Source organism: Ciconia boyciana, chromosome 2, assembly GCF_034638445.1.
Source record: "Ciconia boyciana chromosome 2, ASM3463844v1, whole genome shotgun sequence".
In the NCBI taxonomy this organism is placed as follows: Eukaryota; Metazoa; Chordata; class Aves; order Ciconiiformes; family Ciconiidae; genus Ciconia; species Ciconia boyciana.
In genome coordinates, this window is record NC_132935.1 from 48,973,394 (window position 1) to 48,993,201 (window position 19,808).

At 39.9% G+C, this 19,808-nt stretch overlaps 1 protein-coding gene and 1 long non-coding RNA gene across 5 annotated transcripts in view; one reads left to right on the plus strand and one right to left on the minus strand.

Moving 5' to 3' along the window:
- The window catches only part of LOC140647689 (uncharacterized), a 13,728-nt gene extending 12,256 nt beyond the window's left edge, over positions 1-1,472 (minus strand). For 2 of the 3 annotated variants that reach the window (XR_012040914.1, XR_012040913.1), the window contains exon 1: positions 99-638. This is a non-coding gene — a long non-coding RNA (uncharacterized lncRNA). Of the gene's footprint in view, positions 1-98; positions 639-1,155 lie in introns of those variants that run through there. The other variant, XR_012040915.1, reaches the window with a different exon arrangement.
- The window catches only part of LOC140647688 (desmocollin-1-like), a 27,290-nt gene continuing 8,249 nt past the window's right edge, over positions 768-19,808 (plus strand). For both annotated transcript variants that reach the window (XM_072852575.1, XM_072852576.1), the window contains exons 1-12: positions 768-1,061; positions 3,699-3,783; positions 6,418-6,620; positions 7,093-7,218; positions 8,500-8,655; positions 9,593-9,737; positions 10,984-11,150; positions 12,823-12,957; positions 14,233-14,418; positions 15,863-16,122; positions 16,327-16,469; positions 18,233-18,448. In XM_072852575.1, the coding sequence (XP_072708676.1) occupies positions 1,023-1,061; positions 3,699-3,783; positions 6,418-6,620; positions 7,093-7,218; positions 8,500-8,655; positions 9,593-9,737; positions 10,984-11,150; positions 12,823-12,957; positions 14,233-14,418; positions 15,863-16,122; positions 16,327-16,469; positions 18,233-18,448 (1,861 nt within the window). In that variant the 5' untranslated portion in view covers positions 768-1,022. The remainder of the gene's footprint in view (positions 1,062-3,698; positions 3,784-6,417; positions 6,621-7,092; positions 7,219-8,499; positions 8,656-9,592; positions 9,738-10,983; positions 11,151-12,822; positions 12,958-14,232; positions 14,419-15,862; positions 16,123-16,326; positions 16,470-18,232; positions 18,449-19,808) is intronic.

Consider the following 19,808-nt stretch of genomic DNA (forward strand, 5'->3'; position numbering starts at 1 on the left):
CACTCCTTTTCACCGTGCTTTATGATTGGCAGATTAAAAAAAGTTACGCATCAGTAATAATTGTTTTTGACACAAAGAGTGAAAAAAATCCCTGTTACCTGCTAGCTTGCAAGAGAAACGCCATTCCCCGCTCAGGCTGAACGGCCTGCAATTGCAGGGTGCTTCCTTGGAAAGCCCACCTCCTCCTGCGTGTGCAACCACGTTGCCGGGTTGTATTAGTATTTCTGCTTTGCTTCATCCGAAGCCACTCTGAAACCCGCAAGGCGAGGAGACACAGGTGAGCACACGCGGCCTGAGACAAAACGGAACCAAACCCGCAAAAAAAAAACCCGGCCGAAAAGCCGAAGGTTTCGCTCCCGGTAACCACCCCCACTCCTCCACCCGCCCCGGCGCGCTCTCCCGTCTCGACCCGGCCGGGCGTGGGCGGTGGCGGCCGGGGGCTGAGACCGCCCCGCCGCGACGGGACCCGCGGCTGCGGACCCTGCGCGCGTTGCGCCCCGCGGAGCGCGGAACGGCGGGAGGCCGCGGCAGGGTGGGGCGGGGGCCGCGCCCGGACGCTGCAGGCCGGGGCAGGCCGGGCGCGGCCGCGGGGGGCTGAGCGTCCCCGGGCGCGTCTCCGCGCCGCTCCGCGCACAGCCAGCGCCGTGGCCGGACGGGGCGGGGCAGGGCAGCGAAGGGAGGGGAGGGAAGGAGAGGGGACGGGAGGGCCAGCGCCTCACCGCGAAGGTGGGCGGGCAGGGCCGGGCGAGGCGGGGCGGGGTGTCCCAGCGCCGTGCCCGGGACAGGCATTACTCAAAAGGGGAAGGGAAAAAAAAAAAAAAGTAATTAAAGTCGCCGCTGCTGCGCGCGGTCCCACCCTTCCCACCGGCCGGCTCCTCTGGCAGACAGGAGGGGACAGAGGTAGACGGCCTGCCGCGGAGACACGCCACCGCCGCCTCCTCCGCCACCGCGCACTCGCTCGCTCGTCGCGGCAGCACCGACGGCGGCGGCGGCTCCCCCCTTCCCGCGTACCCCCGCGCACCATGGCCCCCGCAGCCCCCCGCCTCGTCCTCGGCCTCCTGGTGAGTGAGTGAGTGGGGTGAGTGGGTGGGCGCGGGGGGCAGCGGAGCGGAGCGGGCCGGCGGCGGTGCGCGGCCGCGCAGCCCGCTCACCCACCTGGCCGTGTCCGCCGCGCTTTTCCTCCGCGCTGCTACGTGCTTCACCGCGGGTGCGCAGCGCAGAGGAGAAACTTGTGAGGGGTTGATCTCCGGCTCCTTATTCCCAATAAGCTTTCCCCTCCGCGGGGTCCTTGCGAGGGGCGCGCTCGGGTGCGGGCGCAGGAGCGGGCGGCAGCTCGCGCGCCGCGGAGGGGAGCGCGGTGGCTGCGCGGCCTCGGGGCGCTTCCCCGGGGTGCCGCAGCCGGGGGGGAGGGCTTCGGCGGAGGGAGAAAACCGGTTGGCTTTCGGTTGGCTTTCGGACCGGTGGTCGGGTGGCTTTTGGAGCGTGCCGTGAGGTTACGCGGTGGACGCATGCTCTGGTCGTTAATGCTGCTTCTGGTTGTTCATGGGAAAGATTAAACCGCGGTTCATTCTGTTTAAGTCTCTCCCCTCTGCCGCCCCGACGGGTGTCCCTTTTCCATGGGAAGGGCTGTGCGTGTGGTGCGGAGCGTGTTACGCTCCTCTGGAAGAGTTAGCTGTGCATTGAACGATTTCAGCGATTTCCTTTACCTTCAGTTTATGGTATTTGTACATAGTTATCACCTACAGAAAGGCCATTGTCGGGGAGAGCAGGGGAGGTCTCTTTTGTTTTTTCCCCCTTCTTTTTTCCCTTTTTTTTCTTTTTTTTTTGGTGGGGAGTGAAAGCGATTTGTCTTTTGTTTCTTACCCTCTTTCTTCCCTATTATCATTGCGTTCACAAAAAGAGGGCAGATGATCGTTTGAGCTTGAAAGAAAAATACTCGCTAGTGCTGAAGCACTGAATTTATTATTTTTGTATTCATTAGATATGTACATTTTAATGGCAGTGTTACTATTCGAGACATTATGTGTGTCTGCCTTTGCTAGGATATTCATAATAAAACCCAAAGAAACCCAAGCGAGTTTACTCATACATCTAATTAAAAAAAGAAATTCCTCTGTCAAATAGAAAAGAAGCAACACCTAAACTCAAGAAACTGCTGAAGTGTCTTCTTTGTGTAAAGTGGAAGGACATCACAGCTTATTTTTACCTGGTGTTTCCTTATATCTTGATATCCATGAATAACTACTGTATTTACATTTTTTTAACTCTTCAATAGTTCTTTGTGCTGACATCAGACTGGCTTGGCATTACTATTTGAAAATTAGATGTCGTTGATTCTTAAAATATCTTGGAACAATGTAGTAAGATGGTGTGATTTTAATAACTTAAAAACTAATACAATGTCTATCAGGAGAGTTATTAAGTATCTATTAATAAAGAAAGTGCCTACTAATACATAAGCAGGGATGTTTAAATAGTTTTATATATACATATTTTTATATCTCTGTATATATATATATAAGGAACAGTATGAAGAGCTTTTATGATGCAGACGCAGCATTTAAATGGCTTTAATGCAATGATTAAATTCCACATTTCAACTTTATTTTTTGTAGCTGATCATAGTTTTTCTAAAAGTTCCTACTGTCTTAAAGATTTTAAAGTATTTTTATTTAAATATTTTCTTAATAAGAATCACAAGTAATTTTCAGAATTTCCATTAGCTATTTACTGCTTTATACCTTTAATCCTAAAGGTATGTGCAAAATAAAGATGACTTTTTTTTTTGCTAGACTTTCATCCTGAAATAATAAATGTACTTAAAAGGGTGAATACATTTATTTACATTTCTCTATTTCTTTGTTTAATTGTCTGTGTGATTTTTGGATTACAATTTTAAACATCTGGATAGAAACTAGGTGAGAGAGAGGGAGATACACACACATATATATAATCTAAGGTCAGGGCTAAATTGCTTTGTGCTGAGAAAAATCTTTGTACCTCCATATGATTCTCTTTATAAAAAGGTCTGGTTATCTACTACTCATTTGAATTTTGAGGAGGACCCCATTTTGTAACTGGTTATATGGGAGTGGACTGCTGTGATACACAACGTTTTATTTATGTCATATCTAATTGCTGAAGCTAGATTTAATTAGTTTGTTGAGAATGTACTTTGAAGATGCAAAGTGATATGTAAGTGCAAGTGTCATCATGTGGTTTTAATAAGACACTTGTCCCTTTAATGTTAAGCATCACCACAGTTCTACTGAACTGAGTTTTGACGGCTTGAACCTTAATACTTAGAGGCCTTGGATGTAAATTGGCCAAGAGTGCTATTGGAGGGAGTGCACTGTGAAGCTGCATTTTGGCTTTCTACTACTAAAATAGTAGTGTAGGTGAAATCTTCTAGTCAAAGGGAACTCTTGCTGTTGATGTCAGTGCTGCCGTGTTTTTACAAAAAAACCCACAAGCCATGGACAGATCCAGGAGCAGCAGTCAGATCTTGTTTCCAGTTTGAAAGTTTACGTGCCGTGCTTGCATAGTACTTGCCTTTTTAGCTGAAGGGTGCTTTCTGTGCCTTTTCACTGGCTTGTCTTAAAACACAAACAAACCAAAGGCAGCTTCAGTAACTGTAGTTGTTACTCAAAATAGCATGTAATTATTTTTTTTCCCTGATTTCTTAATTTGTTTTCTAGGTACTGAGTTTGTGCTGTGAAGCTTGCAAGAAAGTCATTTTTCATGTTCCTTCTGAACTAGAGGCTGACACACTAGTTGGCAGAGGTGAGAAACTGCGAGATGCCCATCTTAATACAACATTGCACCTTTGCTGGAGATGCTGTTAATAGTGAAGGAGACTTTTTTTTTTTTTTTTTTTTAATGGCATGAATGGATGACTGGATGGCCAGTTAAACAGCTGGATCAGCCTTTTTACAAAGGATACGCCCTATGTTTGTTACGGATTTGAACACTGGCTCTGTGCATCCATTTGACTTTTGTGTAAACAGCTATTGTCAGCTTTCAGTATTTATTTTAAAACGAGAGTGACAGAGTTTAATGGTTTCAAGATTTGGAGTCTAGGGCTTAGTATTTAAATAAGTAGCTTAATATTCCAAACTGCACCCATAACCCACAGAGTCATCTGAAGAAGTCAGTAAGTCATTCGGATAATGGAAAAGAAAAAAAAGAAGACAAAACCCACACAAGCAAAGCACCCAGAAGCTGCTGCTCTGCGTAACACAGATGCGACTTCTCAGCGGTGCTGAGGCATTCAGGGCATGCAAGGAGAGGAGCTGCAAAGGTGTCCTGCGTGCACATTCGGTTGGGAGAGTGCTCCTGTCTGACTGGATGGTCTGTCTTGGTTTAGGGCAGTGTGCAGGTGACTGAGAGGAATAGGGGAGACTAGAAAACACCCCACTCCTTTTTTTAAGGCCAGTCTTTGAAAGGCAGCTTTTAAAGGTGTGGCGTAGGAGCTGCTACAGGGTTCTCTGCTGCCTGAGACTGATTTTGAGGGTTCAGAGGTGCTCTGTGTGAGTCCTAGGACAACAGAGGAGTATGCTCCAAATCTGCAATCCTAATCCACATTTCTACAGAAGGAACAAATGAAGTGGATTGGTAGTTCATCACAATACAAGTGCTCAGAAAATCTAGCTTTAAAAATGAAAGTTAATTGACCTTACTGTTAAATTTTAAAATGAAAAAAATTCTACAGCTGTTTAAGTATTTAGCGTGTTCTCAGAGACTTTAGCATTTCTCTGTGTAAATAAACTTGATTTATATAAAAACAAAACTTCATGTTATTACAGTGCTATGAAAGAAATTGCATAACATTGAACTTAAACTTTTTTTTCCCAAACATTTAACAAAACCTTTATAGCTTGAATGACATTATTTAAACATTTATTGAGAAAGCATAATATATTTTGCATTGATACAAGGACCATACCTTGACAATGAAATGGCTCAGGATTTTCCCAGTTGTTGTAACGTTTTTTTATTTCTGACTCATGCAATGTATGTGAGAGGCTGTAAAGAAAAAAGATCCCACAAAGCTATGGCTAACTGAGCATAATGTTGACTCACATAACCATCAGAAACAAAATCTCCAGTCTGATATTTTTGGAAATGCAGTGCTGTAATATGCAGCAGCATGAGACACCTTTAAGTGAGGCAATGATACTCTCTTCAGTACTAAATTCTCATTGTACAGGTTGACAAGGGAGAGGAGTCACTGCTGCAGTACTATAGATAGTCTAGGAAATGTTTAATTGGGCAGTTAAAAGAAAGACTTAAGAAGAGGAAGGAAGAAATCACGTCATATTTAAAATTCTTGCTTTCCATCTGTTCTTGCATTCTTGAAAGGGAAATGAAATTTAATTTATTGAAAATATCATCTACATATATGAGGTGAAATTCTGAATCTACTCTACTCAGGGAATTTTGCAATCAGCTTTCATAGAGCAAGGTCCCATCCACTATGATACCACTGAAGGAGTATTGAAAAGTTTTGATTTTGAGAACATGACAGTGACACCTCTTGTACTCTGCATGGGTCAATTTGTCTAGAATTTAGGTCTCTGGCCTTCATCTTTTTCAGGATGCTGAATCATTCTTGCTTAGTGCTGTGGTCCTACTGCAGTTCATTGTGATAATCCTGATTTTGCTTTTTCTCCAGCTGTAGTGCTGAATTACTCGCTGATGAACCAAGCTTATTGAAGTTCATTGAAGTTTATTTTAGCCACAAGTGATAGCAAATGCAATAAAAAAAATGCCTAAGAAGTATGCTGAGCTTACCTGGTACTTCCTATAAACTGCATGGGATTCTGTCATGTACATACTAAAAAATTGCCAATCGTTTGTTCTAGAGTTAGTCTTTATCTTTCCCATCTGTCTGCCTCATAATTTAAAGGCCTTTGTCCTCCCAAGACTATTAAATCACATAGTACCAGTCAGTGCTTTCATCCTGGGGGCAAAACTTTCAAGATGGGCATTTGCATTAATTAATCATCTCCACTGATTTTGTGGGGCATGGAGCACAAGGCAAATGTAGCAGCTACTGATCCCATAATGAGTGTGTCTACAATGTTTTTTGCACTTAAATGTATTAGTTCATCTCCGATGCTTCAATAATTTTACCAGTGTAATAGTATTTTGTTGAAAGATATCCATGAAGCACCCATGTCCTTTAGGAAACACTTATGAACACAAGAGTGGAAATTAATTTAAACTTGGTCAAATCTGAGTGCGTAAATGGGTTCTAGAATCTATATTTGTGATGCTTAAATACCGAATGACCAAATTTTTGAAGACTCCATGTGTCAGTAAATATAATTTTTACTTAGGGAACGTTTTTTTGTTTTGTGAGGGATGTTACTGTTTCGCTGTTTGAGTTATTGCCTGAATATTTTTTTCTTACAGTTGATTTGAAAGAATGCCTTCAGTCTGCAGAGTCTATCAGTTCCAGTGACGGGAACTTCAAAATTCTAGAGGATGGTTCTGTGTACACAACATCTGCTATTTCTTTGTCTGCTGAGAAAAAGACTTTTACCATATTACTTAAAGACATTCAAGAACATGTACAAAAGAAAATACATGTTAGCTTGGTGGAAGAAGAAAAAAGGGTGAGCTTCTAATTTCAAGATACCCTACTTATTTGAAATAACGTCTTACAGATTACAGCTTCATGCTAGGTAACTGTAGTTGAATTTTGGAATTCAAATAATCAGGCAAAGCACTCTGTTGTAGAGTGTATTTTTATTTAGCAGCTGTGATCACTGTGTTGCTTGTCAGCAGACTTCCTTTCTGAAATGGGAGATGCTAGCAAGGAGCTTAATCAGGAATGTCAAGAATCTTAAAAAACATATTTGAGGAATCAAAGCAGATTTTATTCATGGAAAGTATTACAATGAATGAAAATACTCTTGGAATACTATCACAGGTATAATCAGAAATTAAGACCTTGGAAAAACAAGTGGTCAGTGGGAAAATTGGAGCAGAGGGGAAAAAAGATGGAAGTGCAGGACAGTAGTGAAGCAAAAATATACACAGTTAAGAATATATGGATATATTTTTACCTGTCCTTTTATCTTCTAGACCCAGACACAGAAGACCAGGCATGCTAGAGATACAGTTCTGAAGCGAACCAAAAGAAGGTGGGGCCCTATTCCATCTGTTATGATAGAGAATGCACTGGGACCTTTTCCACTACAAATTCAGCAGGTATATTTTATATGGATTCTAATTTTATGACACAAGCTACTTTTGTATGTGACTTTTATGACAAAAGAAGAGCAAAAGTGAGCTCTCTTGTATTCCCTCCTGATGACATTTCTGCTGTTACTCCTCTGTGTTGTTCTGTCCCGTTCATTGTGTATCTTGTGATCTTGTAGCTGAAATAACTATGTGATCATAGTTGTTGGGATGAACTGGAAATGTGTAAAAGTTGTAAAAAGGAGAGAGGCATACTATCAGAAGAGAGCTCTTTGGCCTGGAGATCAGTGAAATGTGTAATAAAAAAACCCCAACAAACAAACCCCCACAAAACATTGCCTAGAAAAAGATTTTGTAGGCAAAGAGCGGGGGAATCTTACCTGCATGTCTATATCCTTTCTGGAGCTCGAGGTGTATACCCGTAGCATTGAAGACTGAGTATGGCCTATATTATTAGGAAAAGTACTTACTGTAAGAAAACAAGTAAGCGTGAAAGAGAAATGCAAGGACTAAAGTTATCATAGATCCATCTAGCCTTCACTAGATTACAGAGTGGCTGGTAGCAGATGTGTAGAGACAAGTGTAATAACAGAGTCTGTGCAGAGCAATCATTCTTCTACTAATCTTACCTTCCTAACTGCTGGCATTCAGTAGGTAAGGAAAGTATTTGGGGAGGAGAATGTTTATGAACTGCTAATGTTACCTCCTTGGTGCTTGTAATGAGATGCAGAGAGGCTATCTGAATTGGCATATCTCTGGACTATACGCTAGGTGGTCTTCTTCTCTCCTCCTTCTTCTCTCCTCCTTCTTCTCTCCTCCTTCTTCTCTCCTCCTTCTTCTCTCCTCCCTTCCTTTTTGTTTTTTCTTCTCTAGTTGCAAACATTCTCAATGAGTGCACTAAAACCAAAATCTCTTGAACAGGAACAGAAATCATAAGCCATCTGTATCTGAATGTGCCTTGGATGTTCAGTATTCTAGGGAGATTAGATTTCAAAATATTTTTTTTATGCACACTGTCATTTCTTTAATTGTTCGATAGTCCTAAACATTTCTGAGTTTGAATTAACTACCCCTTCTCATGTATACACATTATAAAGGAAGGCACTTACATGGCAAGCTGTTCTCCTATTCTGTGAATCTTAAGCTGCTAAAGAAGTAGAAGTAAATCAAGTTTTGTTTTTGTTTTTCTGAAGAGTTCCTGCTTGTGCTAAATATGATTATGAAAAGAGAGAAAAGGTACTAGAATGATGCTGCTGTTTTTCCTTGGGCTTAAAAACACATTCTTTATAGGTCCAGTCAGACACGGCTCAGAACTACACCATTTATTATTCTGCAAGTGGACCGGGAATTGATCAAGATCCAAAGGGTTTGTTTTACATAGAAAGAGAAACTGGAAATATCTTTGCTACTCGTGCAGTAGACCGTGAACAATATCCAAGCTTTCAGGTACAGGCCTAAATTGTGTAAATATAATTAAATCTTTTTTTTCTGTCATGCATATATTTTAAAGCTGGGTTACAGGGGAAGCTGGGAGTAGACAAGATCTGGAATCAGCTATCTGTTCTGAGTAATATCTTTTCATCTAGAGATGAAATCAGTGACAAATAAAGAAATAGCTGGTCATCTAGATCTTGAGAGTAATTTTGCTTTTCACTGCTTAGACTCTAATTACAGCATAAATGTAGTGATTGGATTTACATCACTTTTGGGAAGAGTTTGAAGTTATCCCAGAGTTTTTCAGGGAAGGTGGAAAAGGTCTGCATAAAAAAAAATCATTAGAAACTCTAGACGGCTGTAGTTTTTTGAGCCTCTCTTTCTCAAGCTGTTCCATTTTGGTATTTTGTTAACAAGGTACACTGCTCTCTCTACTGGCTAAGAAGTGTAAGAAGGCAGTTAGTAGAAGCAAACAGCTTCTAATTAGTTAGGTAGTTTGCAGTACGCATTACTGCATTTTATTAGTTTATATTGTAATGGGCAGATAGTTTTGCTGTTGTTCTTGATTTTGTTCTAAATAGCAATATTTACATCTAAATTTTTGGTAAGGCTGAGATTGCCTCATGGACACCTGGAAAAAATGTGTTCAAGAGACTTGAAAAAAGTGTTTGACAGACTTGGGAGGGGAGTGGGGGGAAGAAAGTGATTCAAATACTTGTAGTGCGAGGAATGGAAAGGGGAAAGACTGGAAAGCATTTAAAGGTTTTGTATTGCTGTCATCGTAAGATACCAGTCACTTCTCCTTCCATGTGGCTGAAGAGCCTGGTCTTGAGAAGGGTATGCTTGGCACACTGTATTTAATTTTATTGACTCCTCCATTGAACTAAAAGTGTAATAATACTTCATGTTGCTTAGGCATGAAGTGAATTACTGAATTTATGTTTTACAGATCATTTGCTTTGCAACCACTCCAGATGGTTATTCACCAGAGGTACCACTTGTGCATACAATCAGGATAGAGGACGATAATGATAATGCTCCATATTTTACACAGGACCTTTTTGAGTTTTGTGTCCCTGAAAATTCCAAACCTGGTAAGAATTGTTTTAAATCAGTGTACACAATTACCACTATTCAGCTCAGTTATGTACCAGTATGACTAGGTGTAATCCTGCCTTTTAATCAATTTCAGGGGGATTTCATAAGGAGTATTTCTTTACAGCAAAGGCTGAATTTGCAAAGAGCAGATCAAGATTTCTTAATGATTAGAAATTCCAAAATGCTATCTCAATCATAGTGAAAAGTATTGTGTAAAAAATAAGTTTTTAAAAACTGAGATGATTCAGTGTTCCTAAAATGGTGTAAGGAATTCAGAACATTGTTCTTTTCATTTTATCCAAAATCACCTGTTTCCATAAACTGTTTTGATTGACAGAACAGCAGTTTTTAACAGATTTGTGTCCTAAACAACTAAATTGGTTGTGTTCTAAGGTGTAAAATGCCTTTGATTAAGCTTACAGTGTTTGTCCAAGCTGATAAACTAAGGTAGGACTTTTCCCAGGGGGAAGGGAGGAGGAGAAGTCTTGCTTCTGCCCATACCTGTAAAAGGCAGGGATTTGCCCTGTTACTGACTTCACGTGTCTCTGTAAAAGAGGACAAAAGCAGGGAGAAAGGTGGACCCCAGAGAATAAGGAATGCAAAAGCTGTGGTTTGCCATGCCTCACTCATCTCCTAGGCTAGGGGTATAGAGTGGGGAAAGTCTGAAGTCTAACTTTCACAAAAAAGGAAGCAAAATGTCTTCCCCTTCACCCCAAAACATGCCAGTTGCATTTGATTCTCTGAGCTGTTCTACTTATTACTGGGTGACTTACTGATTTAGAGTGAAGTTCCAAAACCACTCGGACTACAGGGATGAAGTACAGCAGTGCTCCCCGAGAGGCAGTACTGCAGTTTGAACCATGGCAGAAAGCACCGAACCTCGCTCTCATCCCCCCGGCAACTCCTCTTCAGCAGTGTTTGGGATGCTCAATTAGAAGTCACTGTCAAAACCACTAACTGAAATCTAAACTTTTAGTATTTCTTTTGATTACACTTTGTGACAGCTGCAATAATTACAACTTTGTCTAAGAAGAAGAAAATATAGCCAGAGAATTAAAATAGGCAATTTTACACTGTTACTGTATTTTCACTACTATTTACTGTGTTTTCAATATTATTTTCATTTAGAGATAAATGACTGAATAGCTATTTTCATGTCTCTAAAATAGAAATACCTGTTCAAATAATTTCTGATTATTTACAGATTTTTCTGGAACTAAAATTGCGGTATTGTGTTCCCAGGTGTACTTGTTGGAAAAGTGACTGCAGAGGACAGAGATGAGCCTGATACTCTGCATACTAAGTTGAAATACCGCATTGTGTCACAAAATCCACCAGTAACCCCAGCATTTTCTTTACATGGTGACACAGGAGTCATTTCTGTATTATCACCGCAGCTGGATAGAGAGGTGATCTTTCTTGAAGCATCTTTAGCTGTCATCTAGAGCACTCAGATGGTTTCTTAACTCTGAATTGCTGGCACGGGAATCACCAGATAAATAATTTCTTTTACCCTTCTTTTGTTTCCCTGTCTAACGAGCTTCCAAAGCTTTCTGGAGGCCTGTAATTGGTCCAAAGAATTTCTGCATAGAACTACCATATTCTAGCTAATCTTGGCAGGAGACCTCCCGCTGCTCTCTTATTCGACCTCTGGATTGAAAATCCGATGGGTTTTTATTCTTTCTCTTTTCTTGAATCCTATGAGCCACTGTTTCCTCCTAATCAAGCTCCATTTGAGGTGCTTCTTGCTTCTTTACAGGGAAGATAAACCAACTTTTCTAGAAGTAGTCAGTCATCCTTTACTCAATAGAAATATCTTCAATATCTGAAACCTAAACAGTAATTTTCTACATTTTCTACAATTAAAGCACAAACCATTTATTCTTACCAGCTAACTTTCAAGTAAATAAGATAATAGGAGGTTTTATTTATTTTATTTGGGTTTTTTTTTTTTGATAAAAAGTCATGTGAGAGGGATTGCGTACACTAGAAAAACTGAAAGGCATGTGTATTTCAAAATAATATTTCTAGCCTAAGACAGTCATTCTAGAAAAAAACACTGCTATGGGCACATCTTTTTTGAGGATAAAAAGAGTCATATTCTGGCATACTTATGTCGCTTCGTGGCTGAAAATCCACCTTAGCAGTGTGTTGCAAAATTGTGCACTTGCAGGTACACTGCTCAACTTCTTTAGCAAGAGAAAAATGCAGCGTCTGTGGGCATCACCATGTCTACTAAAGAAACAATCACAGTGACTGCTGAGGGATGAAAAGCTTGAAAAATGAGTCTACTCCCTGTCTTTTAAAGATAAACTTATGAAGTTGAACAGGAGATTTTTCCTCCACGTGAGAAACCTAATGCTACTTCCAGGCATTCAGGACTGCAGTTACTGTCCTGATTTACAAACTCCCTTGTTTTGTGCCCAGTCCCCCCTGGTCCTCCTTCCCTGGGTTGTTCAGGTATTAATAAGGCTAAAAAAAGCCGCCTGCTGTTGTGACTCAAGTCAGGGATTTAAGTGGGCTGCTTATCAGTGATCCCCTTGGAACTGGTAAGGGCACTGACTCCTTCCCTGCCAGACTGTGCCAAATGGCAGACATTGCCTTGTCATGTATAGCCCAAACAAAAGCTGATTGCAGCACCATTTCTAGGCATCCTCACTGAAAAGAGACATACACTGAACCACTTTACCAGCTGGAAACCTAAGGGAATACTCTGCTGCTCCAAAGGGGAGACATAGATAGCAGATGAAAGTGCATCATTTGCATCTTGCAAAAGTTCAGGGATTGGACAATAAAGCTGACATTGTGAGAAGCTTTATTTGATATGGGATATAGCATACACATTACTAACAGATGCTGAACTCAGTGCTGCTTAGCCACTGAAAAATATTTTACTTGTTTTCCTTTTGGAACCAAAGGGAAAAAGCCCCAAAGTTAATTGCCTGATTTTGTAGGGAAGCACTGAATTTAGAGCAGAGATGGGGAATAGGAGTAAAATATTTAGTTCTACTCTTGTGTGTAACTATGTGATTAAAAAAATGAGTATGTCAAACTTCTGTATGCTTTTATTCATCTTTTCAGCTGGTATCCAGTTACACTTTGTTGATTGAAGTGAGAGATATGTCAGGTCAGCCTTTTGGTTTGTGCACTACAGGAACAACTGTCATTAAGATCGAAGATACAAATGACAATGCACCATCCTTTAAACAGTTACAAGTAAGTCTTCATAAATTAAATGTAAAAAGGTAAAAAAAAAAAAAAGACTGTTTTTATCCCATTTCTAATTTCCTGATGGGCAGTCCCTGAAATATGAAGCCTAATGCCCTGAGACAGTTAATGCCAATATAGACATTTGAGAATGCCCTGTTGGTTGTTGTGCTGTTTGGTAATTAGACCTATTGGTATATTAGTTGTTTTGAGTCATTTGCCTTATGTCCACTAGGAGAAAGCTGACATGACTCATTCATTCACTTCTGCTGCCATGCATAGTCTTAGAAATCCCTAATTTAACCATTTTCAGGGAGGGGACAGATTCACTCCTAAGCATTGTTGTTACCTTGTTACCATTTGACCAGCTTTTGGCTACTTCTGTGTTGCAAATGAAAATGTTAGTGTTAGTGAAGTAAATACAAGGATTTTCACCGAGGTTTTCTATGCTTTTCTAACTTTTTTTTTTCTTCTACAGAAGCATTAGTTAAACCACTTCTTGTTCACCAATAGCTATAATGCAGCCTTAAGTCTTTGCTTATTGCAGCCATCTGAATTTTTCAGGACAGAGAGTATGTCTCAATAACCATATATACAGCTCAAATACCACAGGAGATTTTGTAATACGAAATTTATGAAAAATAATTCATTATCCATGAGGAATACACGTAGCTTATCCTTTCCACTCACTACTGTAGAATATCATCAGTAATATTAATTCAGAATCACTCTTATCTGTGCTTCTTGAGCTTGTACAGAATAACACAGCTCTTTAAAAACATAAAAAAATGAGAAAAATCCTTTCATCCTTTGCCATCCAAGTAGAGATGTATTTCACCCTTCTTGGCTTTTCTTCAAGTTCTTGTGGTTTGTTTACATATATTTTTTTTAATTTACCCCAATGCCTTTTCTAATGCTCAGCTTGATCATGTTGTACACGAATTAGCATTTATAGCCAATGTAACTGGGGGAAACTGTGCTACTTTACCTTTCCTGGAAGGAAAATTCCAGACTTAATTAAGTCAGTGATAGTTTGAGTGTATGAAGCAGCTGAGATTTCAACTGTGCTGGCAGGAAATGTTTACTGCTTCACTTAGGGCGTAAGGGAGGAGTGGGGGAAATATGCTAATGCATGAAAACAAAATAAATCATTACAGCAGCTTGGTAAATTGACCCCTTGGGATTAAGTAGTCTTATTTAAATACAGTGTTCTTCAGTCCTGCGTCGTAGAACAGTACTCTCTGATTTAATTTTTTTTTTTTTTTTTTTTTTTGACACTCCAAGTATGAAACACGAGTGGAGGAAAACAGAGTGAACGTAGAAATACTCAGAATCTCTGTTGTTGATCTTGATGAACCTGGTTCGCCTGGCTCAGGAGCAGTGTATGAAATTATAAGAGGAAATGATGATCAGTCCTTTGAAATTACAACAGACAAAAACACAAATGAAGGAATACTGTGTGTTGTTAAGGTAAGTAAAAATGGAACTGATAGAGGAAAATTTGTGTGTCTTCAGGTGTTGCTTTTAAAACCAATCATCTAGAGCTCATTTTTATTCAAAGAATATCTGTAACTATCAGGCAAATCATGCTTTCTTCCTGATCTGAACACTCTTCTAGAGCAGATTGCGTAATGCACTTCAAATGAGGCTTGTGTGTGGTGCCTAACCTACAAAACTCATCTTCCAGACTACTCCTCAGTTTTGCGTGCACAAAATTCAAGGAATTCCTATCAGTTTGTCATTCCAGAAGAGCTTGGTGCTTTTGCCTGGTTCCACAGTTGGAGTTGTTTAGACTTAACGATGTAACTGAGGAATGCTTCGTGGCTGGGTTTTTAACAGAAAAGGGATTGTGGCAAAGGAGGGGAGGGATGACCATCTCCTTCAGTCTTGTTCTCTCTGGGAGTTGATTAAACTTACTAACTCAGCATAAAACTCTCCAGGTTTTATTTTGCAGGGTAGTGACATCAGGTTTGCTTCTGTGGGATGTGAGGGAGTCTGCATACGTGTAAGACTGTGTTAGTTTTGTTACTTGTTATACCCACTACTTTACAGATGTGAGGTAGAAGGACCACTGTACCTGTACTTCAGCATGTCCCTTTGCCTCTTCATGCCTCTTTTGTTATCTGTTAAAACTGCAATAACAAGTAACTTCTAAGGAGCAGAGAAGATTAATATTGAAATTTGAAGATGTACATCGTAAGGGTAGAGATGCCAGTTAAATTTGTTAGTTTTTTTTTTTAAATTATGTTTTTTGTTGCTGGTAATAATTAGAGCTTTCTCTAAAGCTATGTCCCTGGTATACTAACCCAGTTGAAATTTCTTATATTTAGTGTAATGTTGTAGTAGACTAGAGAGTATTATAACTTTAGGATATAAATAGCTCTATTAAAGGCATACGATGACCTTGGAGAAGGTGTCTGAAGAATAAATGGTAGATACTGATTAACCCCACAAGTTCAGATGTATTTGTAATGGGTGAAGTCTTACTAGGAAATAAATGTAGGTGCTAGCAAGAAGTGTGATTGACTTGGGCTGGAAAGGAAGTATACATAACCTAAAATAATGACCAACTAGATATGGGAGGAGAAAATCCCCCACCATGTTTAATTATCTCAGTTCTATTAGTAATTGACTGTCAGAGTATTAATCTAAAATTTTACAGTGCTGCTGCTTACCTTATTAGCCGTAGTTCCTCAGGTTCTTTTCTTTGACTAAGTTAGAACTTAATTTTTTTTTTTTTTTTTAAATCACATGCCTTTACTGTGTCTCAAGCTGGATATTCCAGAAGGATAGCTGACTTCTTTTATAAATAAATGTGGTACAGTTTTATCTATTTCATAATTGGGCAGTGAAAACAATATCAAGTTTTGTATTGGTTTGAAGGAAAAAAAACAACACCCCACCTTTGTTGCAGGGACTGGACTACGAAAGCTCCAAGCAAAGGGTCATTGTGATTGCAGTCAAAAACGAGGCACCCTACATGCTGGCACCACATTCACAACAACTTTCCCAGAGCACCAGCTCTGTTACAGTGCATGTCCTGGATGTGGATGAGGGGCCGGTGTTTAAACCCTGTCACTTACGCCTAGATGTTAAAGAATGCGAGGAGATTGGGACGAGTATTGGGAGATACCTAGCAGAAGATCCAGAAACTGGAAATAGCGAAGGCATATGGTATGAAACAATGTTATCTACCAGTTTATTTGGAGTACAGCATGGGCGGGATACAGGAAGTGGGGGAAATAGTTGTTGATGCTATATATATGTGTGTGTGTGCATATGAATACATGTATCTATGTATGTATGTGTGTGTATGTACATATACATGTGTGTGTATATTTGAGATCTTTAACTGAACAAACAAATTATTCTTCACAGCTACCGGATACCACCCGGCCAATGTAATTGGATCAGCATAGATGAAAAATCGGGTGAAGTCAGAACCATTAAAGTTTTGGACCGAGATGTAGGAGAAATGAGACGAGGTCAATGCAATATCACAGTCCTCGCAATAGACAGAAGTGAGTACTAAATGTTGTCAGTATTCTTTGTGGTCTGTAATAGATGTTTATGTGCAAATTTAGTGTGGGGACAGCTATACTGGTTCAGACCAGAGGCCCACCTAGTCCGTTGTCTTGTCTTTGCGATAGCTCTATCAAATGCTTAGGCAATATTATATGGCAGGGAAAGCATTTAAGAAATTGGGGCAAATTCTCAAGGTTTTCAAAAGTTATCTGCTCCCATTTAAAATCCTTTGTTAAGTTTAAATTGAGAGATTTTTCCTGTGGATTGTATTCCTTTTATTTCCTGACTATTTTTTTTAAGTGATAGCACCTGGCAGCTGTGAAGTTGACAACAGAGAAAGTAGAGAGAGAGAGAACTTTTTGGAAAAAAGTTGACCTTGCAACTCTTACTGTTTCCTCCTCTGTTTGACTTCTTGGGGTCTTTGCTTTTGGAAACCCTTAATTTAAAAGGACCTCTAAGAATAGCTGTATTCATTGCTGTATGTTATTACGCTCTTACTCTTATTCTCAGTCATCTAGGTTCTGTAACAGTGTTCACACTATGTGTTGCTCAGGTGACGACCTCTTACAGATTACTCTGAATGTAAAGGAAGGGTTGTACACTCAGATTCTCATTCTAAAACAAGTTTTGGTCCTGATTTAGTGTCAGTGATCATCTATTATTTACGATTAATTTGTGTATATGCATTTATTGTAGGAAAAGACCTACTGTTGCCTCAACATCATCTAGCCAAGAAGATTAAATACACCTTTCACTTCCCAAATGCTAAATGTAGCAAATGGATTAGCAAGGAGAAATGTTAGGCTTATAGGTCACACTTTTAATTCTCAAGTATGTATCTTACATTAAAAAGGAAAAATGGACTGCCTTCCTAAATCCAATGGCAGGATTTAGTTTGAGCCCTTATGTGCTTAAGCATCACTGGGAGTAAAGAGCAGACCTTTGGAAGTTGCTTTACAGCTAAAAATTCTAACTCTGTCCAAAGTTTGCATATTAAAATTAAATGTAAATAATATGAATTTAAATTGTTTAGAACTTCTGTTGCATATAAAGTAAACATGATATATGCATCTGCAATCAGGTATCTCTAGAGAAAGTTTTAAAAAGTAGACTTGATATAATTTCACTGGAATGCATATACAAGCATTGACCATTCCTGTATTAGAAAAAATGTAATTAGGAGGGAGGCTCATTCACTTCTTGCATGCAGACTTTGGTGACATAGTATGTGTCACTGCTGAATCCCGCTACTGCATGGTGACTCAGAGGGAAGAGGACAGAAAGAAGCCCACTGTTTCTGAAAGTGTTCGTGTTCCCAGGGGAAGTGAGAGTAGAGAAAGTGTAATTTATTTTCTCCTTCCTGAAGGAAAAAGGCTGTAGACCTTCACTTTCTGCTTTTGACTCTGTTTGGCTTAGCATCCTTTACCCCTGATTTACGGGCTCTTTCTCCTCTCGTCCTCCTGTTAGAACAGTATCTGTCCCCACACAGATACACACGCTCAACAAAATGTATTGCACATGCAGAATATGGAGCTTTGGGAGCTGTTGACCCATTCTACAACCAGCCAAGCAAAGAGAAGCAGCCAAGAGAGAGCTGTGAGAAGTCTCTCTCTCTTTTTGGCTAAATCAGCAGCTGCTTTCCACCTTACTTCTAAGCTTGGATATGCAGTTGATGATATTTCATTGTGAAAGTTTGGACCAGAAGTAAATATGTGAATGTTAGAAGTAAGTGCTAAAGGTAGTTATTTTTCTCTCATAGATGGCAAAACAGGCACTGGAACAATTCAGGTTGTCATCCAGCCTGGGAACAAGAATTACCCCCGAATCACTAAAACCGACTATATAATGTGCAGAGACAGAAAACCTATCTGCCTTACTGCAGAGGATGGTGATGAGTCTCCTTACAGCACACCGTTTGTATATCGCATAACTGACCATAGCTTGGCTTCCTCGTGGAAGATAACTCGACACAATGGTATGTTAAGACTTCCTCCTCCTTGCTTAGCTGTAGGTTGCCAGAGGAAGCTTTGCTGCCTCTCCCTTAGGTGGACTGTAAGAATAGATTGGATGAATGTATGTTTGGAATTGGTGTAGTCAGTGGGGCTAACAAGGTAGCCCTGATGATCTCTAGTGGTTCCTCAGTTTCATTTGCTGTACAGGAGATCAAGAGTATGCCAGAAATAAAGGGGAACAGCTAAAGTATTCTTTATCTTAACTGTCCTGAGTTTGAAACAGTTTGCAGAAGTTAAGAAGGTGGCACTGTTGGCACCACAAAGGCAAGGAGAAGGATATTATATTCTGCCTCTTCAGGCATAAAGAAGAATCTGTCCCCGACATCCTTGGGTTAGCAATCAGCTGCTGTCTGAAATTATGATGTAAAAAGATTAGGTGGGAGAACAAAAACCAATGTAATGCATTGCATCAACATCTCTGGAAAAGGAAGTATACATTCATGATTCATAAGGAATTTAAAAACGAAATGGCTAATACTCCAAAGAAAAATACAACTTTTCTTAGGCTGCTGTAACGGTGGAGAACAGGAAAACTGAAACTTTACCTAAAATTGATTAGAGGCTGACTAAAAAAATCCTGGCAGTTTTTTTTCTTAGTACTGCTGTCAACCAGCGTGTTTTTGGTAAAGCTGAGCTGGGTGAAAGAAAACATTACTATCCCCCTTAATATATTTATGTTAATTTTTATTATTTTGATAGAAGTAGATAAACAATTTATTACCAAAGCAATCACTGTTTCCTAAAATTTGCTGATATAAAAAGTTATAGCCGATGGTGGTTTCCTGGTGGGTACCAGATGATGGCAACAAGAGCAGCACATACATTTGCTACTATGTTGTCATGAATTAGCCTGAAAAGGGTCTGATTCTGACGTGTTCAGACAAACACTCACTAACGAAAGGCAAAAGACAGCAAAGTCTTAGAGCAAAGACATCTAAGAGTTTCAAGGTTTATATTAGGCAAACTGAAAAAACATTTTAGATGGTACATGTGGTTTCATATACCTCATCATAAAGCAACCATTATGTACATCAGTGTCGATCTTGTACATATTTTTTACAAATTGTTTTTTTTGCCCATTAAAACGTGGTCACTAATCATTGCCACTAAGCAGAGCAGCAGACTAAATGGATTTTACTTCCCACTGGATATAGGCATTCCCACTGAATATAGCAATAGAGTGGAAGAGGTATAAATTAAGTTTACGATTAATTATTCCAATCACATTACCAGAAATCCTTTTAATAAATGGCAGTTCAGTTGATGGTCTTTACTAGTAAGCCCAAATACTGTCATTTACTATAATGAACTGAATCAACTTCA